The following is a 24,549-nucleotide window of genomic DNA, read 5'->3' as shown; positions in this document are numbered from 1 at the left end:
ACTGTCTCTAGAAAACAATTTCTCGCAGTCAGATAAAAGCGCCTGGATTGGACTCTAGAGGACCCCTATCAAGGGAACACGGAAGGCTTAGTGAGGGAACATAGACAACAGATTCTGGCTAAGGCTAATTCAGCTGTGTGCTCTGAAGCTCTCTTGGTGTTCAAAAACACATGGAACAAGAAAGAAAAGAGGATAAAAGTGTAACAATAGAGAAAGCATAATTTTTACTTAATTATCCATAGAATGAAAAGTAAGCAGGATATAATTTAATCTTCATATTTAGTAGGGAGGTTAGCACCCACAAACAGCAATTTCAATTTCTGAAAAGAAGAGGAAAAGATAGTGGGCCTATTATATCTTTCAGTAGTATTCAATTTGTCTTCCCACTCTGAAACTGCTATGAAGTTAGTAAAGCTTGTTTACATTTAGACTATCTTTTCCCAGAATCACCAAACTTACAACACAGGGTTACTTTTGATTTCTTGTAAACAATATGGCAAGACAACTGTATATTATTACAAATAGCTAGGAATAAAAAAGAAACCCAATCCCTTCTTAAAAAAAGAAAATGCTATTCTTCACAAACTCTGCTAATATCACGTCATTTCAAAATTTCTACCACCGAGAGCTTTGACACCAGAGCAGCTCAGTTCTACTTGGATAATAACATTTAGGAAAACAGTGGTTTGAAATCATGTATATTTGGGTAACCGCTAAAATTAGAGGCACAAAAAAACCCCACGAGACAGCAATTTTACATCAAGAATTTAAAACACTTTTGCACTTTTGCAAACTTACTGTATAATATTAATTGGAGGGAAAAATGAACCTGGGGCTTTTATTTCTCTCAATATCTGATGCAAATAACTTATAATGTCAAAGTAATGTTAACAATACTTGGCCTAGGGAGATGGCTTTATATAAACATGAAAACTGAAGTAAATACATCCATTGTTTAATAAATCTTTAGTTTCCATTAAGACACGTGGAAGAAACTTGGCATGGTGTGTCCAGCAAGTTTCCTAAGAATCATGACGGTTTATTCTTCTAATAAACAGGGGACAAAGTATAAACACTAATTCTTTGGATCCAATCAGGAATTCAGATTTTGGAGAAACTCAAGACACCTCCCCTATCCTACTACGCTTCACCTACCTTTTGTGCTGTTGTGTTAGTTGGGTTAGTACCACTTGCTGAAAATACAGGACTGTTCTGAGACTTATTGAACATCAATAGCTCATCCTTAGAATCTGCAATCTAAAAAAGATAAGAAAATGGTGATTTTTTTTTTAATTATTCACAGCAGAGATTATATTTCAATTTGCCAAATTTTGGAAGCTTGATTTTATTTTCTTGTAGTTTCTGTGCAATGCAATGCATAAATATCCAAAGAACGATAAAAATATCTTTCCTTTTCTCTTGAGTGCATTTGTGGGAGATGGCAGATGAAGAGAGAGGTTTCACATCGGCTATTATCAGAGGAAGATTAAACATACTTTTCCAGAGCAATACTACTCAGCGGAGCTGAAGGGCAGTTTCCCATTATATTTTATCCAGCTCCAGGAGCAACACAGAAAGGAATGATCCCTTTCCTCCTGCCATGTTTCCTCCCTACTGTTTTCTGTCAAGCCTTGTGACCATGCGATAGTAGATGGAGTCTGATCAGCCTTCTGCCCTCACTGAAAACTCAATCCCAACATGACAGAGGCAGCAGGAAGATATTTGAGTGAAAGAACAAATTAGGGAGTGCAAGTACTTATTTTGATGGCAGCCTGAAATTACATCACACAAAGAAAACATGCAACAGCACCCTTACTTCCGTAAGGCTCTATTAGGCAGCTAGGGAATTAACAACAGAAATTCCAGTCATGGATGGTTCCACCCATGGTGAGGAAACTGAACAAAAGACAGTGACATCTATCTCCTTCCTTATCGAACCCATATTTCCTTGAATTGTCAACAATGAGCAATTATATTTTTCATGTTATTAAACACAATTTTAAGTTGGTTGCCATTTCTTTAAGCACATCCCATTCTTTCACAGATAGACATGGTAAATCCCTGCTAACTGACTAGTGATCAGCTTGCCAGCTTGGTGCATGTGACTCATGCAAGTACTCTAAGTACTTAAAAAAAAAAAATAATACCCAAAACAAAACACCATAATAAAGGGTTTAATTAAATAGGTTGAAATATCTTCCCAAACACAGTTGTTATTTTTTTTTTTAATAAAAACTTGGTTGACTTCTAAGAATAAACGGAATACTTAATAAAGCAAAACTAATGGAACTGCCGTTCAGGGAGATCCTGGAGGATGTAATGCAGAGCCTAAGTGGACAATAGCCTAAGACTGACTCTATCTGTGTTTCAAAAGAGATGGATCAGCTGCTCCAGTATGAACACAGCCTGCTGTCACAGTCATCTACTTCAGCTGTGCTAGGAGGAAAGGAGGAAAAGAATAAATAGCTACAGCGATGGAGAGAGCTGGATGCTTTTGGTGTAGCACGAAAAGTGAGAGAGATCCACAGCTCTACTCTCCGCTCCAACAGGCCTCCCATAACCTGCCCAAACCCATTCCAGCACAGAACTTAGCCCCAAACCTAAGAGCCTTGCAAGCCTCCTTCACCCTCTTCTGCTACTGTTAAAGAAAAAGAATTAGGCCAATCCAGTGCAATGCATATTAGGAAAAACTTTCTGTGTCTTTAAGAATACAAAACAGTTTCCCAGTGGAAAAAATAATAGCATGAAAGATAACACGGGGAACAATAATGCAGAGAAGGCTCTAGCATTTGTCTCTAGCATTTATGAACTTACAAATTTCAGCCTCCACTGCAAAAACCTTTACAAGAAAAAATACTGAAGGTGTAATGTAAAATAACGTACATTGAACCAGAACACTTACCCTCAAATGTATAATGTATTAGTTGATTTTGGCTTATTCCCAAATAATTTAATTTTCTTCAGTTCAAGCAGTGCTTGTAAATTACAAATTTATTTTAAACACGTAGCAAACAACTGCATATGGTAATGACATAAATTATTTAAAAACCTTGTGTTTACCTTGCTTATATCAGGCTCAGATTTGCTGGAACACATACTTTGAAGTTCCTGCACAAGATCTACTTCATCATCTGAACCAAGGGACAGCCTCTGCTCCAGGTTTAATGTTCTCAACTGATCCTTTTCTGAAGATCTGGTTAAAAAAAAAAAACCCAAAAGCAAACCAAGAGAGCAATTAAAATTAAGCTACGATACAGAATTTAAAAATAAACATTATACACACCTGGAAAATAATAATTCCTTTCCAAAAGACCTTTATTACCACAGACAGAAAGAAAATAACATCTAGTTCAGTGGCAGCAATAGATGCTAATAGTTTTTATAGCATAATAGATCTTCTTTCTATTCAAATCATTCTCTACAATCTGAAATTCTTACAAAGGATTCTTCTGCCCACTACCTCCAAAGATTCTCCTCTTTTTAAGATGGAGCAATCTATTTTATTGCACTCTCCTTTTTGGACTTAATTCCAAACACTTAAAAAAACTCCGACACACTGGAAGCATAAGTATTCTGTGCTCTCTGCGCCTGTGAATGTGGTGTAACCACGGTTTCAGATTGCAGTACAGTCTCAAATGCAGCTCCCCCTGGCTAATTCGTACACTTTCTTAGAGAAACACTGTATCATTTAGACTGAAGTGCATGGACAATATAATTTTGAATTGCTATTCAGTAAGCTAAAAGAGCCAGAGGACTTTTTAAAATATAATGCCAAGTGAAAAAAGCACATGGTTGGCTTTTCATGGCAGAGTAAGTGTTACATAATATTCTTAAGTCATAGGCTACTCTGTTACATAAACAGACATGTAGTGCTACATGGTTTGAATTACAGAAATGGATTCTAAAATCATATTGAAATACATAAATTTTATTTTCTCTCAGAAATTAATATGAAAAAGGATTCCTTTTTTCAGATGTAGAACCAAAACATTACCAAATACAAACTCTTCATCTATTCATTATAATGTGCTGGTTTACAACATAATTTTATCATCTTTATTGTTTGCTAAGTGTTACAAATACCAGATGTTAAAACTTACTTTGTGGCGAGAGAAGCTCTTTTCTTACAGTTTGGTTGTGACATAGTCTTAGACTTTATACCTGCACAAAAGAGAGATTGACTTATTAGTGTGGTATTATATGTGTTGATTTCTTCATTCTAAAATCTGTGATAAACAGGGAAAATGTGATCCCATTTACTGGCTAATTATATCAATAGAGTCTGTTAAAGATCAGAATACATCGCTTGAAACTTCTCAGAGTAGAATTAGGGCCACATGGAACTGCTAAAATGGCAAATAAGGCATGAGTTGCCCAAGCTTTCCTGGAGGACAGAACATGAAGCTTCTGTGCAAGGCCCTTGAACCACCTTTACCAGTTCTCTCAGAGAGAAACCACTTGTCAACAGAAAAGATTTAAGTTTGCTTCATTTAAGTAAAATCAGACAACTTACACTTCTTTGGAATCAAGAACAAGATTCAATTCTGATAGTCAGAAATGGAAGGCTACTCAAATTCACCATCCCATTTTTAACTTACATTGACAAATATTAACTGGACTCCAAGAACATTCTCAGGAACAAGATACAGTATCAGCCATCCTACTTCAGGTTATGTTCATTTGATTTCTTAAATCCTCTTAACAGGATTTAAGTTCACAATTCAGAGAACTAGCAAGCCAAATCAGGACATTAGAGCCGCAGTTCAGCAAAAGCAGACTTCCTTCTGAACAAGAGCTGATGAAACGAAGAGCTCAGTTTAACATTACAAAGTACCAGATATCAAGTACTTCAGTCTTTTATATATGAGGTAATTGAGGCTAGAATCTTAGCAGCGTTTCTGAAGTGTGTGTGTGTGTAAGACTCTCTCTAAATCCCTTCATAACTCTTCTCTCTGAAGGAGTACCTATTTCTGAAAGCAAAAATAAGTAATTTCATTTTGTCCTCTAGTAGTTTTCCTGTTCAGTATTGTACTTGGTTATGGTATTCCTAAGTTTTCCTTCTAGACAGATGTGTACTTTTGGATGAATGGTATGTTGCTTCTGCGCATACCCAGACATTACCCTTGTATAGCAAACTGCTTGTTAGATGGCTTATGATCTTGAGGTGAAAAGACATTTCAAAAGTGTCAGCTACTAATATAACTTTCACATTTATACACATGCATAGACCCAGTCATATAAAGCCTTCTTGGTCAAGCAGCATACTGAAAATGATGTGGAAACTTCTTAAACACTCTACAGTATCTGTGACTACATGGGGCTTTTTACATTTATTTTTAGCAATTAAAGTGAAAATAAAAAATCTTCAGTTTAAAACCAAAGATCTCTTCCTTCCACTACAAGGCTTCTGGATTTTTCTACTCAGTTTGTTTAATAAGATTGGACAAGGGATGCATGGTCTGAGGATGCATGTATTCATTTATTTTTACTTGCATTCAGACAACAGAAATTATTGTAGTGAAGCTATAAAGTACATGTAAAAAAAAACCCCAAAAGTAGATACACTGTAAAATTGGTGCAGAACTAAGGAGTACCAATCAACTAATGAAGCTTTCTCTCGTCCAGTATTGAGGAAGAGAATGATAGAGCATCATTCCATGCAATATGAGATGGAACCACTGCTCAGTCTTCCACCCTCTGAGCCAAAGCCTACCTCATTATCAGACAACAGGAAGGGCATTAGAACACGCAAACAAACAAAAAGTATAATTAGGATACCTTGCAGTCACAAAGAAATAATTTTGGGGGGAAAAAGTAAACAATTTTTACTGGTAAACATAAACATGAGTGTAATTTGAGAATTTTTAATTCATGATGTAGAAGAAAAGTTAGATTCATATCTATGCAGCTTAAATCCCCACACCTTCTTTCATAGAAAATAGAAAGCTTTACCTTCAGTATTTGTCTCTTGCTTATTCCATGACTGCGACGATAAATGGCCTGACTTTTTGCGAGGACTTGTGCTCACTTTTCTCCAAGAAGCATTCTCACCTCTTTTCTTACTACAATTTTTGTAGTTTGAAACCACAGATAAAGGAAAACTTCCTCCCTTAAAATCTGCTATATAATTATCTAGCTCTGAAACGAAAGTAGAACAACGTTAAGAAGAATTGAATGTTGCAATTTGACGACCTTATACAACTACTTAGTTAAGTGACTGTAAATGCTTTTAACCACTCACCTCCCATCATAACTACAGTTATGTTTTGTGTAAGTTTTTAAAAAAGGAACGAAACGCTAAAAGGCCCACTTCGGCAGTGTACAACTACTTGCTTTTCAGACTGCTCACTGTTACCTGTTCTGGGTAGAGGACAGCCATGCAAAACAGCTTTATTCAGCAAGATACTGAGAGCAGCTTTAACAACAGCCTGTTGACCTTGGCTAGGATTTTTTTTTGCTATTGTTTGTCCTGGTACAGATGGTCTTTTCACAGAGGCTCTGGAGAGTATTGCTTCTTGCACTCTGGGAGCTATCACAGCATTCCATAACTTGGACATCCACCTGTAGGCACACAAACAATCTCTTAACTTCAGAGACAATTAACAAAACTCAAGATTTTATACTTTGGGTAATATATTAGATTTTGCATTTTCAGGAAGCACATATATTTTGGACTTCCTATTGTACCCCATTTCAGAGAGGAACCCTTTTTTTTTTAAGGTAGGGTTTGTGTGTTTGCTTTATATTAAATTATTTGACCTAACTTTCTTCAGGTTGCTTTGGCAAACTGTTTACCATGTAATGCTTTTTTCTCCTTTAGATAAGGTTGATAAAACATCCTTTTCATTTTAAAGCTTAAAGAAAGACTGTCCCAGAAAGATGTGTGCTCACGTGTATACAGAAAAATCCCCTTTCACCTTTGCCAGTGCACGAAGAAGTTTCCATGCTTGCAGGTGTTCATTCATAGCCTATTTGTTGCCAGGGTGGGAAAAAGGAGGTATTCAGTTATGTTTGCACCCTTTCCAGTATTCTTCCATTTCCAAACTTGTCCAGCTTACAAAATCTTTCTATTCGTACAGCTGCCCTGCTCTCACTCTCCTTTTGTTTATTTGATCTATGGTGAACTGTGTTTCCAGGATGCCGTGGATATTCCAGATTGTCTGGTTTAGAGACTGGGTCTGATTACAAAAATTTGATTCAAAGGGACATGGTTCTTGTGGAACTTTTGCTTTTCTGAGAGAGAAATCTTATGTTGTTTCAGCACAGAAGTGAAAAATTTGTATTAGGAGATAAATAAATGTTATTTGTTACAGCTTATAGTTCTCAAGGGATAAAGGCTAGGAGTTTCAGGCTTAAGGCTCAGCTCACATCTATAACAGACACTGAGACAATCTTTTTAAAATCAAATCCAACTCTTTTTTTTCCTTATATCCTCTTCCAGGAGGAAGATGGTAAGATTGAGAGTCAGAGGGTTTCTATTAAAGGCCTACAGGAAATGACAAGTTACAATGCTGTGTTTCAGCTTTGCAGAAATCCATTCAGAAAAAATGAAGGCTAAAATGTCTGTTTGACTTCGATGAACCATTTTGTTGGATATGTTGATACACAGAAGCCATCTTATTATCCAAAAGATTATGATTTTTTTTTGTTGGTTAAAAAAAAAGCAGTTTTTTTCTTTTTTAGCTTTTTAAAGTTAGAATGCATGAATCATTTGATAGATGTATTTTTGGTTAGTTACAAAGCATAAGTTGAGTTTTTATGATATATAACCATGCTACAAAGTGCTGGTAGAAGCTTGATTAAAAGTCACATTACTTGGAAAAATAATTAATACAGTTGACAAAATAAGATGTAAAATGCATATTGGAAATGCTCCTTGAAGCTTCCTTAGTATGATGTTGTAGATACCGTTCCATATACACACAGTCTGCTTCTGTTAGCTGAGTTAAGCTACCAAAATAAACATTGCTTTCATTTTAGTGATAAAGAACTCTATCTCTTGATTTCTGCCTATGTAAGCTTTTGACATTTTGTAATATTGCTAGTATAAATGGTCAGAAATGAACACTGCAAAGATAAAATTAGTTAAGCCCATTTTAATCTAACAGTTAACAGTCCAGTCAACGGGCTGTACAATGCCATCCTCTCTTGGTAAAATTCCAACCTGGTGCTTAAATTCAGTCCTACATTTGCTTTTCATTTGTCCTTATCTTGATCAAGTCCCCAGTTCTTTGATATATCTGATAATTCGGAAATGTATAGCACTCCCCCGCCCGTGAAAAAGAGCTGTAAAGCAAAACTCTTTACTGTTGGATCATCTTTAACTCCCCAGAACAAAAACAAGAAAAAAATGTATCTAATATTTTCATTTATTCGTTCTACTCTACGAAACGTGTGAAGCTACAAGAAACAGCACACAGCAGGACACAATTCCCTGTTATGCCTTCTCTCTCCCCAGCTGCCTGCTTCTTCCACTTGCCTCGTGCTAACACTTAGCCAGGAACAAACCTACTGTCTTAATGAATTGAACTGACTCAGTGCAGCTTTAACAAATGCAGAAAGCAGCAGAACAGCACAGCGGAGAGGAGGGGCAAGAGGACAGGAGTAGTTAATTAGACTAAAATAACAGCAACCAGTGAGCTGCTAATTAAACCTATTTATTGATAGTTATATGACTACACTCTTAGCCATCATGCTGCTAAACTAAAAGCATCCAGTAAGTGCTCACTGAGGCTGTGTTTTTTAATTGTTTGTTAGTGGACAAAAACTACATTAAAATGAGGAGTCAGATATCATATCACTACAGTAAAAGACATTTTGGGGTTGTGCTCAAAATAAACATCTTGAATCCTGTCAAAGTTACACTTAGGGAAAATACAAACCCAGAAATGCATAATTGAGGTATCTAGAGAATAATTTTTCTGTCCTCTACTAATGCCACTGCAATAAATCAAAGATTAAGACATTTTGGAGGATATGATTCAAGAGGGAGACAGGAGATAGATGCATGGTATACTTTATTCTTTTTGTATTTCACAGCACCCATAAATTTTCTAGTCAGTGCTACATTCACATTTAAACTTTGATAATTACTCTGGATATTAGATAATCTGTCCTTTAGAAAAAAAAGGAAAATGAACAAGCAAAATGTATCAAGATATGCAGACAGAACAAAAGATGAGAAAGCCACTGTACACACCAAGCAAAGGACCCAGGAAGAAGGGCCAGCAGAAACTAGTACAAGAGAAAAAAATCAAAGAGGGAACAGAGTGGCAATTCAGAAGAACGCTATGAAGCAGGGTGAGAAAAGTAATGTTTCATCTCCAAAAACCAACGTTACTATTTGAATTCTCAATAAGTTTGAATCTTAGTAGGGGCTCATTACCTTTCTAATATAGCCAAGCAATATATTAGCATGCAATTAATATATTTCAAAATTCTGTAAGTATTTCTTGTATCATTTGCTAGCACTTGCAGAGAAGTTGGAATGTAAACAGATGTTCATGCAATTGTAGGCAAGAAAAGACAAAATTTTCATTATTCTTTTATGTTACTGGACATCTAACCATGTGTGTAGCTAAAAAGTATATATTTGCCTTATTTACTAAGCTAATACATCTGTGGAATTGTATGTATGTTTAAAAATTATACCAGATACTTAAAAGAGTGAGAAATCATTCTCCAAATTTCTCTCATATACAACTTCAAAAGGAAACTTTTACCAACTTTTCAAGCTCAGAAGTCTTGAATCTTATTTTGGCCTGTTCACTAATGAACAGCTCTCTTTACGATGCTGTCTTGAAATGAAGAACAAAACCTTTAAAGGGTTGAGCAATATTAGCCATTCCAGTACAAGTAATATTTTGCAACCTCTGTGTCAGAAAATATCTGAAAGATCACAACAAGACTTTTGACCAGTGTTAGGCACCCAGTTCCCATTGTGTCATTCAGAATTGCTCTTCTAGTAATTAAATCTCAAACAAAAACTTAAAATTTTCAGTAACTTTTCAAGGTTGCTGAGTCAGATGGGTTTTGGAAGAAATATAACTGCAACATTTGTCATAAGTATCTAGCTGGTACTGAACAGTGTCAAATAGGAAACAGAAATCTTACTTCACTGTCGCTTGGCCATGCCCTGGCACCACAGGACAAGAGAAGAAATGTTTTGGCCCCATAAGTGCTTCAGGCGCTCCTAGACGTGATAAGCAAGAGTTCAGCTGGTGCCAAACAGCAAGGATCCAGTCTATGATCTTGCACACAGGATCACATGGAGGAGGTACTTTGCCTCTGAACTGCAGAGAGAAAAGATGTTTGACATAATACCTCTGCTGCAAACACTTTCCTTGAAACCTGAAGAAGGTTTAGTTTGCTGGGGGTTTTTTTTTTGTTTGTTTGGTTTTTTTTTTTTAAATGGATTATATTGAAGTCTTGCTGTATTAAATTATTTCCCCAACTACACTTTAAAAGGTATTTCCTTATCAATAAATTGACATGCCTTTACTTTCTTGTGGGAAACTGAGACACAAATTTGGCAGCAGTGCTTTCCCTATGCTGTTTAAGGTTAGGATTACAAGAGATACCTACCATATCCTAAGCTATGTATATCATATAAATAAGGCAGGTAACAGAACATACAATCACACTGAACAGAAATGTCTGATCCAGGCATGTTCTCAGTGGATTTCTGTATTGATTTTAGATTTAGTAACAATGAAGAAAAGATGCCTTCCTCTAAGACCTACATTTTTTAGTATGCCTTGTTAAAGGCAAATTATTTGGTGCCAGAAAAATCTTCTATTTCATCTGACTCCAAATTACAGCCTTCATCATCCTAATCCTAGGATTATCCTCTGGAACAGTCTGAATTAAAGGGAGCATTAAAAGATGCAATAGGGATAGTATTTGCCAGCACTGAAGCCAGAGCTTCTTGACACAGTCTACAGGTGAACAATATAAAGGTAATATAGAAAAAAAATTTAAACTTCCCATATATCCTAATATTCCAAAATAAGGGGAAAAGAGCTTTTCATCTGAAAACATGAATATTAAGGCACAAACAAGGTATCAGAATACAGAGCAAGGATCTTTGAAATAGTCTCTTGTTCAAACAGAAAGTGTGTTTTTACTTTCTTTTTGATTTTTAAAACAGATTAATCTTTCTTCTAATTTTAGCTTTGGAATGCACTATTTTAAGCCCCGCACCAACTGGCATTTGGGTTTGCATAAGCACATCTATATATTAAAAAAAAAAAAAGTACTAGCACACTGGGCATTTTTATTCATTATTTAATTAGGGAAGATACAGGAAGACACACGTCTTTTTTCTCCAGATAGCTACGATCTGCATCTATGCTTCAGAGGAAACAAATTCAGTGAGATTACTCCCCAAATTCTGTTTAACTTCAGTCAGAGGTAGGAAGCTATTACATTTTTGAACTCTAACCTATAAAACTAAGGATTGCTTTTAAGCCTAAACAAAATAGCCTGAAAACAATGTCTGTTACATGATGCTGCAATTTCTGGTAGCCAAAGAAGTTTTGTAGAGTAAGTTTGACCCGGCCTTTGTCTGTGAACAAGTCAGAATACCACTGCTTCTGCAACTGTCTGTGTTGCTGTAGTTCTTGGCCTTGTGCTCAGCTGAAGTCAGTCCTCTTTGATCTTGAATGATCTATAATCAAAGTGTTTCTGTCCTTTTATAAGGGGGCTTAGGTCACTAGATATTCCTCAGTGTAGGTTTGAGAATACAATCTTTCTCCTCAAGAGGATGGAGGAAAATTCTGCTACATACTTTTATTGCACTCTCCTCTGGCCTATACCTCATTCCAGCACTATAGCGTATCTGCAAGATACCAGCTTCAGCCAACCCACATACGTGCCTACAGGCAATTGCTACCCTCCCCAGCCTTTGCAAGGATTCTGAAAACCATTCATACCCTCAACCAGATGACCCCTCATAATGGCTTCAGCTTACTATCTCTGTAGGGACTCAAAGATTTAAAGCACATGGGGAAAAAAGAAAACACCTTTTCATGCAGAAAAAAGTACTTAAAAATAACTATGCACCCGAAAAAAGTAATCTAAGAGAAGTAACCTCTTAAGAGTTTTGCTGATACATTTCACGTTTTTTTTTTGGTTTTTTTTTTTTTCTTTAATATTCTGTATTCTTGTTCTTGCTATTGAAGAATACCTAGGAATTTTTCCAAATTTCTTTATTATCATAACTGAAGTGTTCATTTACCACACATTTCCTCTTCAAGATCTCTTTGAATTAGTAAGCTTTTATAGATGAGAACTGTGGCAGAGGGTACAGGAGATGACATCCCCAAGGATAACCAAGATACATACAGCTGAACACTCAGAACTGACAGTGGGTCTGTTGTCCCAGTCCAGGACTCTTTACTACTGATAGTTTTTTCTATTCCAAGAACAATCTCCCTTTTTAAGCCTGTTCAAAACTCTGCTGCCAAGATTATTTTCCTTTGCAGCTGTTTCAATTAAACTTCCCCTCCCAACATCTAACACTGCCTGACTGTCTGCTGCTATCACACTGGAATGGTTTTCTTCCAAATAACTTCCAAAATTCCACAGTTCTGCTTTTACCCACATCTTCCTTTTCATTTCCCATCCTCCATTTATTTATTAATGTTGAAACAGACTTCCCGTCTTTATTATCTTTTGGACTTCTGTTCCAGCTTCAGCAGGCCTATGGCTCAAAACAACTTCTCCAGTGATATATTTTCACCCCTCTTTCCTTTTTGATTTGAAAATCATGAAAACTCTTTTTGCTGCTTAAAACTTAGACAAGACACATAGGACATATAACTCTCTTATTTCAGATATATAGAATAAATGCCTCGAGAAAGGGATTTTATTTTTGCTGAACAAATTCTTACTGTCATGCTCACACACAAGATGAAAAAATATTACTAAAGGATGTTTTCAAACAGTGGATAAGCAAGTATCCACAGCATCATTATTTGCAGCCAACCTGTGTGTTTATGCTAATCAGCCATGGCCACACACCTTCCTACATGAGGCCAAGCACACATTTACAGATACACAGCTTGTATCTTCCCAGAAATGAATGCTTTTTTCCTGAAACAACTTAGTTATCTGCTCAGCTCTTGACATTACCATCATACGTGTTTCACAGGCCTGGTGATGAACAACATTGCAGAAGCCAATTCAAGTTCTTACCTTGTTTATAACTTTTCTTCTTAAAAACCTTTGAAGCAAGCCATGCATTGGCTCTCCATCCCACCTAAGTTGAACCCAACGGAAATGCTGCTGAACCAGCAGGTCAGAGCCGTGAAGATGACACTTTGCAATTGTCCCCAGTAAAAAGCAGTTCTCATGAAAGTAAAAGGTACCAGAAACTCCATTTGCTAAAAATGAACAATAAACAGTTTTACTGAAATACTCAAAGCTTTGACATGATTTCATAAAAAAGCAAGAAGCAGTGACATTATTAGAAAGAAAAAAAACCCACCATAAATTAGCCTTAAAACATGCTGTATTTGGTTAAGAATTGTTTGCAATAAAATATAAAAACGGAACAAGTTATACTTTTCTTCTGTTTCCTGTTTATCTTCTATGATATTACAACCGTACTGTCCTAAAAACATTTCTCCATCCCAAATTCTTTAAATACCTCTTTGGATAGTGCAAGGACTTTCCGAACTCCGATTCTCAAGAGGTGCCAGAAAATCTCCTAGCAATTCAGATAAAGAAGCTCTCTCCAGATTTTCTAAAATCACAATGGTTGTCTTGCTTACAGGAGGCTGTTTAACTGGGACCAGACAGGCTGAAATACAAAAATCCCATTAATGTCCACTTATGAAAATTGGCTTTTATTTATGTATACAGCTTTTATTTATGTATACAGCTTTTACTGCTACTAATGCAACAAAGGATTTGTTTTTTATTTTTTGCCTTTAACTTGTTCACAGAAGCAGACAGATTGTATAACATGTTCAAAACTGGGAGCATAAAATCAAACAATGGAAACAATATCGTACTGTACAATAAGAAAAAATTGAAAGCTATTATTAAAATAAATTTCTGAAATGGCTATAACGGGATCTTCATTGATAGGAAGAATTTCAGGACCCTGAAGATAAATACAACAGAAAAGATAGCAAAGACCTCTGAAACCATTTCTTTCATTTGCTGGTAATTCATCTTAAACTTTTAACATGCACTCTTTATACCATGTAGTTATAAAAGGTTTCAGAATATTCCGTGTTTATAAGAAACTCAATCATTCTATGAGATTGTCTATTTGTTTGTTACTACCCTCTCTTCAAAACTTCCTTCAATATCTTAAGAATCACCCAAATAACCAGAGCTAGTTTTAACATCTTATTGCCTAAAAATGACGCAGCCTTTGCAAGTGTGCCTGTAACAGTAAATCGCAGATGAATGCGGCTGTAATACAAATATTAAACAAAACACTTGTCTTGAGTATATTGTGCCTTGTATTCTTTCAGAACTTTTTGAAGGCAGTACTAAAGGTGGTCATTAAGAAAAATTATGAGTAATAGGCCAAAATTTACAGCAACTGACTGTGGCTGAGGACTGCTATTTATTCGCAGTTTCCTGAATATTTCTGCCCTGTTTTACTAAGAGGATATAGCTGGATAGCCAGGAGGTCAAGGCTCCTCCTCTGCGTCTGATGGAACCATTTAGAGACAGGAGGAGAGTGCTCTCCTAGGAGAGGAGATGCGGCAGAAGAATGGGGCAAGCAGCAGGCAGGAAAATGAGAGACTCAACCAGTAGCACAACACTGAAATGCAAGCACAGACTATTAAGAGGAGTGTGCTGCTGACACAGAGTAAAGCATCCAAAAGAAGCAGCTGTCCTAAGAGACAGTGGCTAGTAAACAAACCAGACTATGAATGATTTTCTTGCCTCTAAGAGACTAAATGGTCTCCTCTTCTCTCCCAGCAATGTGATGGCACTCAAAATGACATGTAGGAATAATCTCTGGCCCAAGCTATCCTCCAAACTGTGACCAGGACTTCCTGGGAGAAAAAACTGACATAGACTGAAGTTACACCAGGAAGTATGCTAACAAACAGAATGGAGCACAGCACACCATTGTACAAGCCCATGGGATGGCTCTACTTCTGTGTGTGAGCATGGGTGTTGTCAGAGGGGACTATGCAGAGTTTGTTGCAATGAAGAAAGCCAATGAAAGCTAAAGGATGAAAGTATTCTTGAAGAATAGGCCCCACACTGCAAATGCACAGTGGGTAGAAGGCAGCATTCAGTTCCACTTGTTGAACTGTAGTTTTTTCTATTAAAACGTTAGTAATTCCAGTTTGTTTGAATAAAACTTTTGCTTATGAGATTCAAATTCCTCTTGGTGTTTTTGGTCTGCCCATACTGAGAAGGAAAAAGGTAGGGGCCAATCCTCTCAAAGCTCTGGCTGTCTCAAAGGTTCATCATGGTAGCACGTGAGAATGTGTCCGGGGGGCTGCATTGGTACAATTGAAATCGGTATATTTTCAGATGCCTAAAGCCCAGCCTCTTTCAATACAGAAGGTGAAATATGAAAATCACAGCTCCTGAAATGCAAGGTTATTCTGAGCAGTAATGACATTTATCACACTTATTTTTAATGTGAATGACCATATTGAATGAGAGGTAAAGTTAAGATACTAGAGCTGTAGAAGAGGCCATATAATAAGAGAAAAGCCCAGCATTTTTGGATGAAAATGAGGTCTTGCTACCAAGGCTAGATTCAAACTATATTGCAAATGATTGTCAACAAAAAACCTAAACACTCATAAAACAGAAATAGAAAAAGCATAGAAGAAAGCTGCAAAGGGGTGAAAGCAGCTACATATCTGAAAACCGCTTGCAAACAGCAAAACTTATTTGAGCCAAAATTAATTTGAACAGTACCAAAGAAAAGGAAGCAGCATATCACCTTTCAGGCTCTTATATTATTATTGTATGGGTAATATGATATATTATATATCATTGCTATATTATTTTATATATTATACATTCATATTATATACTATATTATTACTATATAGTTAATACTGTGGCAAAATAAAAGAAATCAGAGTTCCAGTGCATGAGTATGGGCAAAATGCAGCACAATCTGCCCATGAAAATGCCCTCCACAGAAAATATTGCTTTTTTCTTCGCTTTTAGCACTATTCCATTCCTTTTTTTTTCATATTCTCCTTCCTACTTCTGACTGACCCATATGACCCCATTCTTCTGCTTCCATACTTAATTTGCCCACTTTCGCTGTCATTCACCTTAGGCTACTTTGTCCTTTTTTCACTCTTACTAATTATTAATGAATTTACAGAGGTACATCCTACTACCCGCTCTGAGAATACTTCACTGTGGAACACCCAAGTAATGGGACTTTAACCTACATGTAGCTATTCACATCCATTAAGAGAAAACTGTTCATTTTAACAGAAATTTAACTTTGTCCTGCAGTAATGGGTCAGAATACAAACACACACTAACATTTGCCTGCCCGGGTGACAAAAATTGGCTCAGATCCACACATAAGTATCTAGTAAACAAGCATATATCAAAAGCAAGTGGTCTGACTTCTGAAGAACTCTTTCACTGCTTCTTTTGTTCCCAAAAAGGTAATAATTATAGCTTCTTTTCTCATACATATTTTAAAAAAAAAGCATTAGAACAGCTACAATATAGCAACAACAGACCTTGATTTCTGATTCAGTAGGTCTGTACCATAGCAATCAACTTTTAAAGGCTCACAAAAAAGCGAAAAAAGGAATGAGACAGAAAAAAAAATTAAGGACTATTAATTTTGCTACAAATGGCATGAACTTTTGGCAGAGGTCCCTACTGGACTGTCACACTTAGTTCTACCTCAGTTTATACTTTTATCATTATTCCCCAAGCACCTGGAAAACTATGGGTTCTGTTAAAACATGCCACCCACTATGCAAAATGTTTTAATGTATTTCTTTACTTTGTACCATTAAAACTTTTCCTAAAAATTTCCAAAATCAGTCCTGCTGAAATAACCTTACCGCTACTGATGAACAGTTCTGCAAGCTGCTCCTTGGAGAAACCAGCGTCCACTTCAACTTTAACAATTTCACATGTGGATCCTGCAGCCACTTGCTTTTGCTGTGTTGAAAATTTATAGATTTGGTTAAATAGTTCAAACTCTAAGTAATGAAATTATTTACTTTGCATGTTTGTGTTAATACCTTCATGCAGGCCGCTATCTGATATGCTATATAGTCTTGCAAACTTCCTTCTGGACCATGGAAAATGACATTACGGTATTGTTCAACCTGCAGAGAGACAACAAATTGTTCTTGAAAGTTCATAGACTTGGATTCTTTTTTTTTAAACTGATTTGATTAGCAATGTTAAAATAAATGATCTATGAAAGTTAACTCTTTATCCAATTATCATTGCATTTTGAAATATTAAATAAATTGTAAGAGTTACAGGATACATATATAAGCTAATAATAAAATTCAAGTCTCAAATAATTGCTTACGTGAATGTTATTCTAATTTCCTTTCCTGTCAAAAATTGGAATGAAGTAACTTGGGAAAGCAATAAGATATCTCAGAGCTTTGACTATATTTTCTTAAGCAATTCAGTTAATCAGGTAGCAGCTATTTAAAGAAAAAAGTTAATGCCCTCATGTGACTGAAGTTACTGGGGTAAGATTCAGGGGGAACTTTATTTTAAAACAACAGCTTTCATTGTCTTGACATTTTTTTTCACAGACTAGAAGATCTTTTTTGTTTTTAGTCAACACTATTACAGAAGTATTTTCAAATATAAATAGCATGCAGAAAGAAGCTAGTTCAGTACTTACCAGGCGGAGGTAATTCTGAAGTGTCTGAAGATGGATCATAGATGCATAAGTCACACTATTTAGGCAGCCTTCTTGAGGTCCTTTAAAAAGATACACAAATAACTTCCCTAAATGTCTCACGTTTATAAGTGTGTATGGTGGATCCATATGCTTTTCATGCAGTATTCTACAGTGAACTCCTAAAATTACAGGCTATGTAAATTAAAATGGTGAAGAAATGAAATGAAAGCTATCTAGCAGCATAGATGCACAGGTTTCCATGACGTGAGTAAAATGGGTACTATTATATAACTGAAAAAGGTAGTAGGGCTTTTATGTGCCAACATATTTTCTAAATGTTGTACACCCTTTGAAATCTAGTTAAACGATTAATTGGATGTGATATTTCTGAGGATCAAGCAACACTGCAGAACAAAACCAGTAGCAAATGATTTTGAAATTATGTATTTCTTATGGAGTGTCTTAACATTCAAATCTGAAAATTATGAATTGAAGATTACCAAACAAAAACACCGTGATGTGCTCAGCTCTGTTGTTCTTCAAGAAGTCCCATGGTGGCTGGGAAAAAATCTGACCTGTTGACCATGAAATGTTTCCTGTTAAAAAGAAAAGATAAGAGAGATATTCCCTGTATCTATATAAAGTGTCCTATGCTCAAGCATATTCTCTTGCTTACAAAGACTGTGTGCATACGCTGAAAAATTTGACAAACAAACCTGTCCCATGTACTAAATCATACTATTATTTGATACATGACTGAGGATACTAATGTTTTCTGTCAATTGAGACACAAGTTTAATACCTAGCCTGTCTTTACACCTTTATATGTAAAATAAACTAAAATAAGATAATTTGCCCAGTGTAATGTGAATAATTTTTTTGGGGGTGGTGGGCAGGTGGAGGGGGAAGGAGATTTAAGATGAAGCACATGAATTTTCAGAATCCTATGCAACTGTTACTGCTACCACCACATTTTGGCCAAATTCTCATCATTATAGATTTGTCTGTTTCACCTTGATAAGTGAAGTTATACAAAACAGGAGGAGTTCTGTTCTACCTATGCTCATGATTTACAGTCTGGATTTACTGTACATTCTGGATGTACTGTAAAGACATAGTGTGGGCTTTGCTTCGAATTTTTTTTTGTTTCACCTATAATACAGATTTCTCCTCTGGAGTACTAAATCGAGTAAAGGACTAATAAACATAGGGCCTCATTATCCCCGAGATGATATTAAAGCGCTTCATGAATTGTACCATACACATAGCTAAAAGCAAAGAATGCTTTCATGCCAGCATTGTTCAAAGTTTCATAGCTCGTATTGGTCTTAGTCTAAGCTTTAAAAGATCCAGAAATCTAAAGATATTTTTCTCTTTCTTACAAGATTTCACAAATTCAAGAAATCCCCCAATTTTTGCTTTTCTTATTACACCAATATTGATACCTAGTTTGACAGATAATATACTGCTTGCGCTGAGGCCAATGTTGGATTCTGCAGCACTATTAAATGACAGGTCTTCTAGGCTCCTCCATCCATCAGAAGTGATTGCCTGGAAATGGTTTGTCACTGCCTGACTCACTGCTTTTGAAAAATCATCCCATGATGTCTGTTTGCGGATATTTAAAGCACATATTGTGTTTTCTGTATCAAATTCCTCTGTACCACAATGGGCTGGTTCAATGCCACTGACTGAAATCCTTACAGGTACATTAAGAGCATCTGTCGAAAAACAGAAAACCGAGAATGAGAAAAACTCTAAAACTCAGTTTAAAAGTCCTATTATTAAAGACCAATAACATCTTATATTGCAAAGGAAAGCTACAAAATAACTGCTGCTAAGGAAAAGCAAATGTTAAAGAGCAGCACAGATCACCACCACAAAATCAGAGCAGTGATGAAAAATATCAAGGTATCTATCTTTTTTTTACATTACAAAATACCAGTATTATTATGCTTAAATAACAGGAAGCAAGACAAAACATACTTAATCTTTTATTTCCTCTTTACGGACTAGTTCTTATAAATTAAGACAGATGGTAGGTAGTGTATTAACATTTCAGTTCATTGTGGTTGTGCACATTTTTATTATCAATGCAGAAAGGAATTTTCTGGCACTAGTGCACAAGTGGAAAACACAGTTAGCTGAGCCAAATATCTTTAAATAAAAAGCTAAGAGCTAAGACAGAAAATTCACTTGGAAGCGTATATTTGATTTGCTATAGAATAAATCGACAAAATGTCAAAAAAAAAGAAAGTAGGAAATTTATACGTGCACTCTAGGAGCAAAATTAATTTAATGAAGTTATTTTAAATCTTGCTCTTTGAAAAATGGAATGTAAGTCAACAGAAGCAGCAGCAGTCTAAATGGATTATTTAGATGACTAAAAGTGAAAATGAAACAATCTTCTAACTTTAATGCCAAAACAATACCTTTCATAAATTACCCCTGAAATTAAAAACAAGGGTATCAGCTTATTATGAAATCTTGCAACATGATTTTAGTTTTGCCTTTGAGATCAGAAGCTGAATCTTCAGCTGATACAAGCCAGTGAAGCTGTTCTGATGTCAGAAAAGCTCTGATTTAAACCCACTAGCCTACCATAGGGAAAAGATTACTCAAAGGCATCCTTCAGATGTGGGATTGTGAGAAATATATCAAAGGCTTGCCCTTCTGATGGCTGGACCTCAGGGAAATGAGCAATGACTATAAGAAATACTGAGGGTTCTCTACAAGGAAACAGGCCCCAGGACAGAGGTACAGTGTTTGCCTAAATTTTGGTGCATGTGTCCTCTATGGCAGAGCTGGCAATTCTGGTCCCCAGTCTTTCAGATCTGTTGGAGCACATTTTCCCATCCTACACGCATGCAATTCTTTACAGTGGAAACCCTTCTGGACTGTGAGGAAGGTAGAGGATGGTACATACTCAGCTTACCCAAAATGCAGCCTTGACTTGTTGAGGCATATACCCAGAGGAAGAGCGGTGTTTCCAAGCTTCCACAGATCATATATTGTGGGGCCAAAAAAGCTAATTATGATTGCACTGATGTTAAATACAGGCTTAACAAATGAAAGAGAAGAGAAATGAAGTCCAAAGGTTCTGACCCGATAAAAGCAGTTGGAGTCATGCAAAGCCTGACCAGAGAAACAGGGTACTAGGACTGATGAAAATAATACAAGTGTCAATTTAACAGGCTACAGATTCAGCCATCAGAAATTGGCTTCAGTCTGATAAAGAAGTAGACCACAGAAGAGCTTCTAATAGAAAGTGAGTTGTGTCCCCTTCTGTACCTACAGTAAAATGGTAAGAACCTAGATATTATAATAGCTGAAGGAAAATCAGAAGCAGCACAAAGAAAGCTTCCCTAATTTGTGGATAATCAGTGAACTTGACTACCCACAGCCTTACATCCTACACCACAAACACAAAAAAGTGGAAAAATACAAAGCATACAAGCCTACAAAGACAATACTTCTGACTATACAGAGAAATAGAAAACACAGAACTTGTGAGTGGACGGACTAAGTTCTAACTCAAGAAATACACAGGTCAGCCTGCTCTACTGAATTTTGAGAAAACTCACAGAGAAGGAAGGAGAAAACAGGTTCCAACAGAAGAACAATCTTCTGAGAGAAGATATTAATGCTGGAAAACAAGAAACTGTTTGATGTTGTCTCTAAGACTTTTTTTGAAGAATAAAACAAACAATCCCCTCAACAATAAAGAAATGACATATAAAATTATGCTCTAAAAAGAGATTCAGATATGACTAGATGATTGTCATAGCCTGAGAAAATTTGACAGATATCCAGCACTAAGTGATTTTCCTGCAAGAATTTGAAGAAAAGATAAGAAGAAGGTAATAGCTTTGGAAAAGTAATTACTAATATTAAATTCAGAAATTTTAAGAGAATATGGATGTTTGCACATGTACAATATACACCATCTTTTCAAATGGTTTATAAACAAAGGCATACGTCATTTTATAAACTCCAACAAAATTTTATCATGCGCTTTTGCAAAATTTGGAGAATAGAAACTTGCTAGGTTAAGAAAACTTAATTTTGTGGTGCCAAAAAAGTGACAACTACCCTTTTAATATTTCTCTTTTTTGTCCCACAAGGTCTTTACTAAAAACATTTTTATATAGTGCTGATAGCATTTACTTACTTAAGTTTTCTAGGAGATGCTTGCAATCATCAGTAGCAACATCATGCAATGTTCGATTACATTTATCTTTTCTCTCAGCCTCTAGTCCACCATGGCTACAAAGGATTTCTAGACAGTTCTGCAAAGGTAAGAACCGTATTATTTACTTGTCCATTTGCTGCATTAAAGAGTTCTACCAATAGGCAGTTAGACTCCTAACTGAAATTCTTACACGTGCATTTCCAAGGACAGTCAGCTACGGAGTTGCTATATACGAGCATCCAAATAATGTTCCTCACAGAGTTCAAAGCCAGGAGTAAAAATATTTTACAGCAGACTTGGAAGTCTCAAATCAAGATTTTGAAAGAGTGGAACATACACAGCCAGGGTTCTACAGTCTCCAAGCACCAAGTGCTGATCAGTTGAATCGAGAAATTCTTAACATCTGGTCACCAGTATAGTCACTAGTATTCACATAAGGAAACAGAAGCCCAGTTATACACCCTGTTTTGAACACCTTGGCTTCAATGTTCAAGCAACACTAAAAACGCAATTCTAAAGCTTAATACAAACTAATTAATGAACCTATTCAGATGGCAATCCATAAAACCAGTTTTCACTCTGCAGTTAACCACGCAGGAGTTTCCATCATGCCTGACATCTGAGTAGGACAGAGCAAAAGAAAAACATTTTAAAATCACCTTGCAAGCCTCTTGGGAAGGTAAACCTGAATTTCTGCAAGCATAGTAACAATGCCGTGAAATCAAAATGCATTTAATAAATGCATTTGACTTTAATTGACTTTAATGAAGTCAGAGCACAAACATTTTGTGGATGACAATAACTTAAAAGAAAGTAATATTCTCAACAAGAGCAAAAATTCATTACAATTCATTAGAAACAAGGTATTAGCAGATAAATTTGGATTGGTATAATCATGCTGTAACATTAAAAAAAATTATATAAATCCTCCCACACTGTGGGATGGGGGGGGAAAGCCCTCACAAAACTACATTCAAATGTTGTCTGATCAGTGATCAGAAGACTGATTAAGTCCTGATTTCTAATGATCATCCATTCAGCAACAAAACAGGTGGCTTTCATGAAAGTTTTGTCATCCTCAGACTTGCCTTTCAAGGACAGATATTCGTATTAAAAAAAGACGCCATCAGAAATGATACTAGTTAATACTGTATTGATAACCTCTGGGGTTAATCATAGCAGAGGAACCAAACCTTGAAAACACAGAGAAGCAGCTATTAAGAATTTAGATTTAGAATCATGGCTCATTGCAGGGTTGGCTACTGTTACCTATTTTGTAGCTGTTCTAACAGAAAGACTTTTGTCTTTCATAAACATAACAGTCATTCAAGCTCTACTTCCCCGTGAGGAGATGAAATTTTACTGGATTGTTGTTCCAGCACTTGAAAGAACTTTTAAGAAATCAGTTAGCTCAGTAACTTTGCCAGAAGAAAATTAACCAGGAAAAAAAGCATATTTTCTTGCCAGTGTAGTAAGTTAACTCTGTCTCTCAAATGGGTGCAACAAAAACGAATAGCAAAGACAGCAGAAGGCAGAGGGCTGAACCATGAGGCTGAAAGTGGGAAGTAAAGAGGGAAGAAAGAAGTGGGAGAGAACAAAGAAATGAGGCTTATTTTCTTAGTAAAATGAGAAGTTTTGTTGGCTCTCTTGCCTATGAAAAGCAGGTAAGATGTCCTAGCATAATTCATCTGTAAAGAATGGCACCTACCAATCACAAAAGAAAAGGGTGCAAGTCCCAGCACTGTTTATAAGCAACTATCATGCAGTCTCATGAATGACATGCAATGCAGATAAAGGATTAGAGAATGAAGTTGAAGTGTTAACAGTACTTGAAGAGAGCTTTTAAGCTTTCTTTAGCTTCTTAATATCCCAAACATCTCTTGAATCAATAAATGCATTTAATTAAAAATACAATTATATAAAGTCTTGGCAACATCAAAATCAGGAATCTGACTGCCAGCTATATATTGCCTTTGTCAAGTAAGAGAATATCCTCAGCCCTCAATGGAGATCTTATTAAACAGTTGACTTGAAATGAGCTGAGAAACTCAAAACCATGAGTTATTCATGAAGGGTATATGTGAAGACTTCCAGTGTCAGAGCCTTCAGAGAGGACACCTAGCCAAAGCCTCTTTCAGACAGTAAATAAAACCTAGCTTCAAAGTTCCTGAGGATTGTATTATTGCAGAAAGAAGCAACATATCGCACACTATATAAGTATTCACAGACTATAACAAATACCTTAAACTCCATCTAAACTGAGGTGAGAGGAACCTGAATTAAGAGTCTGTACCTGCCTAACAGACGCTGGTAATGGAACATTGACTCTGTTTGTAATGCAAAATACAGAGTAAGCAGTGGCTGGTTCCTAAAAACCCATAATTTAATAAACTGAATCTTAAATCTGTGCCTATTTTGAATTTATCACAGTGAATTTATCAGGGGAAAAAAGCAAACATAATGATAGACATTGAATTAGGCATGTAATCACAAGCTGATTTTTGAAGTCTTG

The 24,549-nt window shown here is 36.1% G+C and overlaps 1 protein-coding gene across 2 annotated transcripts in view; it reads right to left on the bottom strand.

Moving 5' to 3' along the window:
• CTTNBP2 (cortactin binding protein 2) overlaps nucleotides 1-24,549 on the bottom strand; it is an 88,213-nt gene that overhangs the window by 3,481 nt on the left and 60,183 nt on the right. Inside the window, exons 9-22 of one of the 2 annotated variants that reach the window (XM_064446794.1) lie at nucleotides 22,017-22,134; nucleotides 19,291-19,566; nucleotides 18,346-18,441; nucleotides 17,846-17,925; nucleotides 17,220-17,306; nucleotides 17,037-17,136; nucleotides 13,652-13,804; nucleotides 13,198-13,385; nucleotides 10,114-10,292; nucleotides 6,356-6,561; nucleotides 5,953-6,138; nucleotides 4,101-4,161; nucleotides 3,061-3,193; nucleotides 1,156-1,257 (exon numbers count right to left, since the gene is read on the bottom strand). In XM_064446794.1, the coding sequence (XP_064302864.1) occupies nucleotides 1,156-1,257; nucleotides 3,061-3,193; nucleotides 4,101-4,161; nucleotides 5,953-6,138; nucleotides 6,356-6,561; nucleotides 10,114-10,292; nucleotides 13,198-13,385; nucleotides 13,652-13,804; nucleotides 17,037-17,136; nucleotides 17,220-17,306; nucleotides 17,846-17,925; nucleotides 18,346-18,441; nucleotides 19,291-19,566; nucleotides 22,017-22,134 (1,965 nt within the window). The remainder of the gene's footprint in view (nucleotides 1-1,155; nucleotides 1,258-3,060; nucleotides 3,194-4,100; nucleotides 4,162-5,952; nucleotides 6,139-6,355; nucleotides 6,562-10,113; nucleotides 10,293-13,197; nucleotides 13,386-13,651; nucleotides 13,805-17,036; nucleotides 17,137-17,219; nucleotides 17,307-17,845; nucleotides 17,926-18,345; nucleotides 18,442-19,290; nucleotides 19,567-22,016; nucleotides 22,135-24,549) is intronic. The other variant, XM_064446803.1, reaches the window with a different exon arrangement.

The sequence above is a fragment of the Phalacrocorax carbo genome, chromosome 1, assembly GCF_963921805.1.
Source record: "Phalacrocorax carbo chromosome 1, bPhaCar2.1, whole genome shotgun sequence".
Classification (NCBI taxonomy): Eukaryota; Metazoa; Chordata; class Aves; order Suliformes; family Phalacrocoracidae; genus Phalacrocorax; species Phalacrocorax carbo.
The sequence above is the reverse complement of the archived record's forward strand: the minus strand, read 5'-3'. Positions and strand labels throughout refer to the sequence as shown.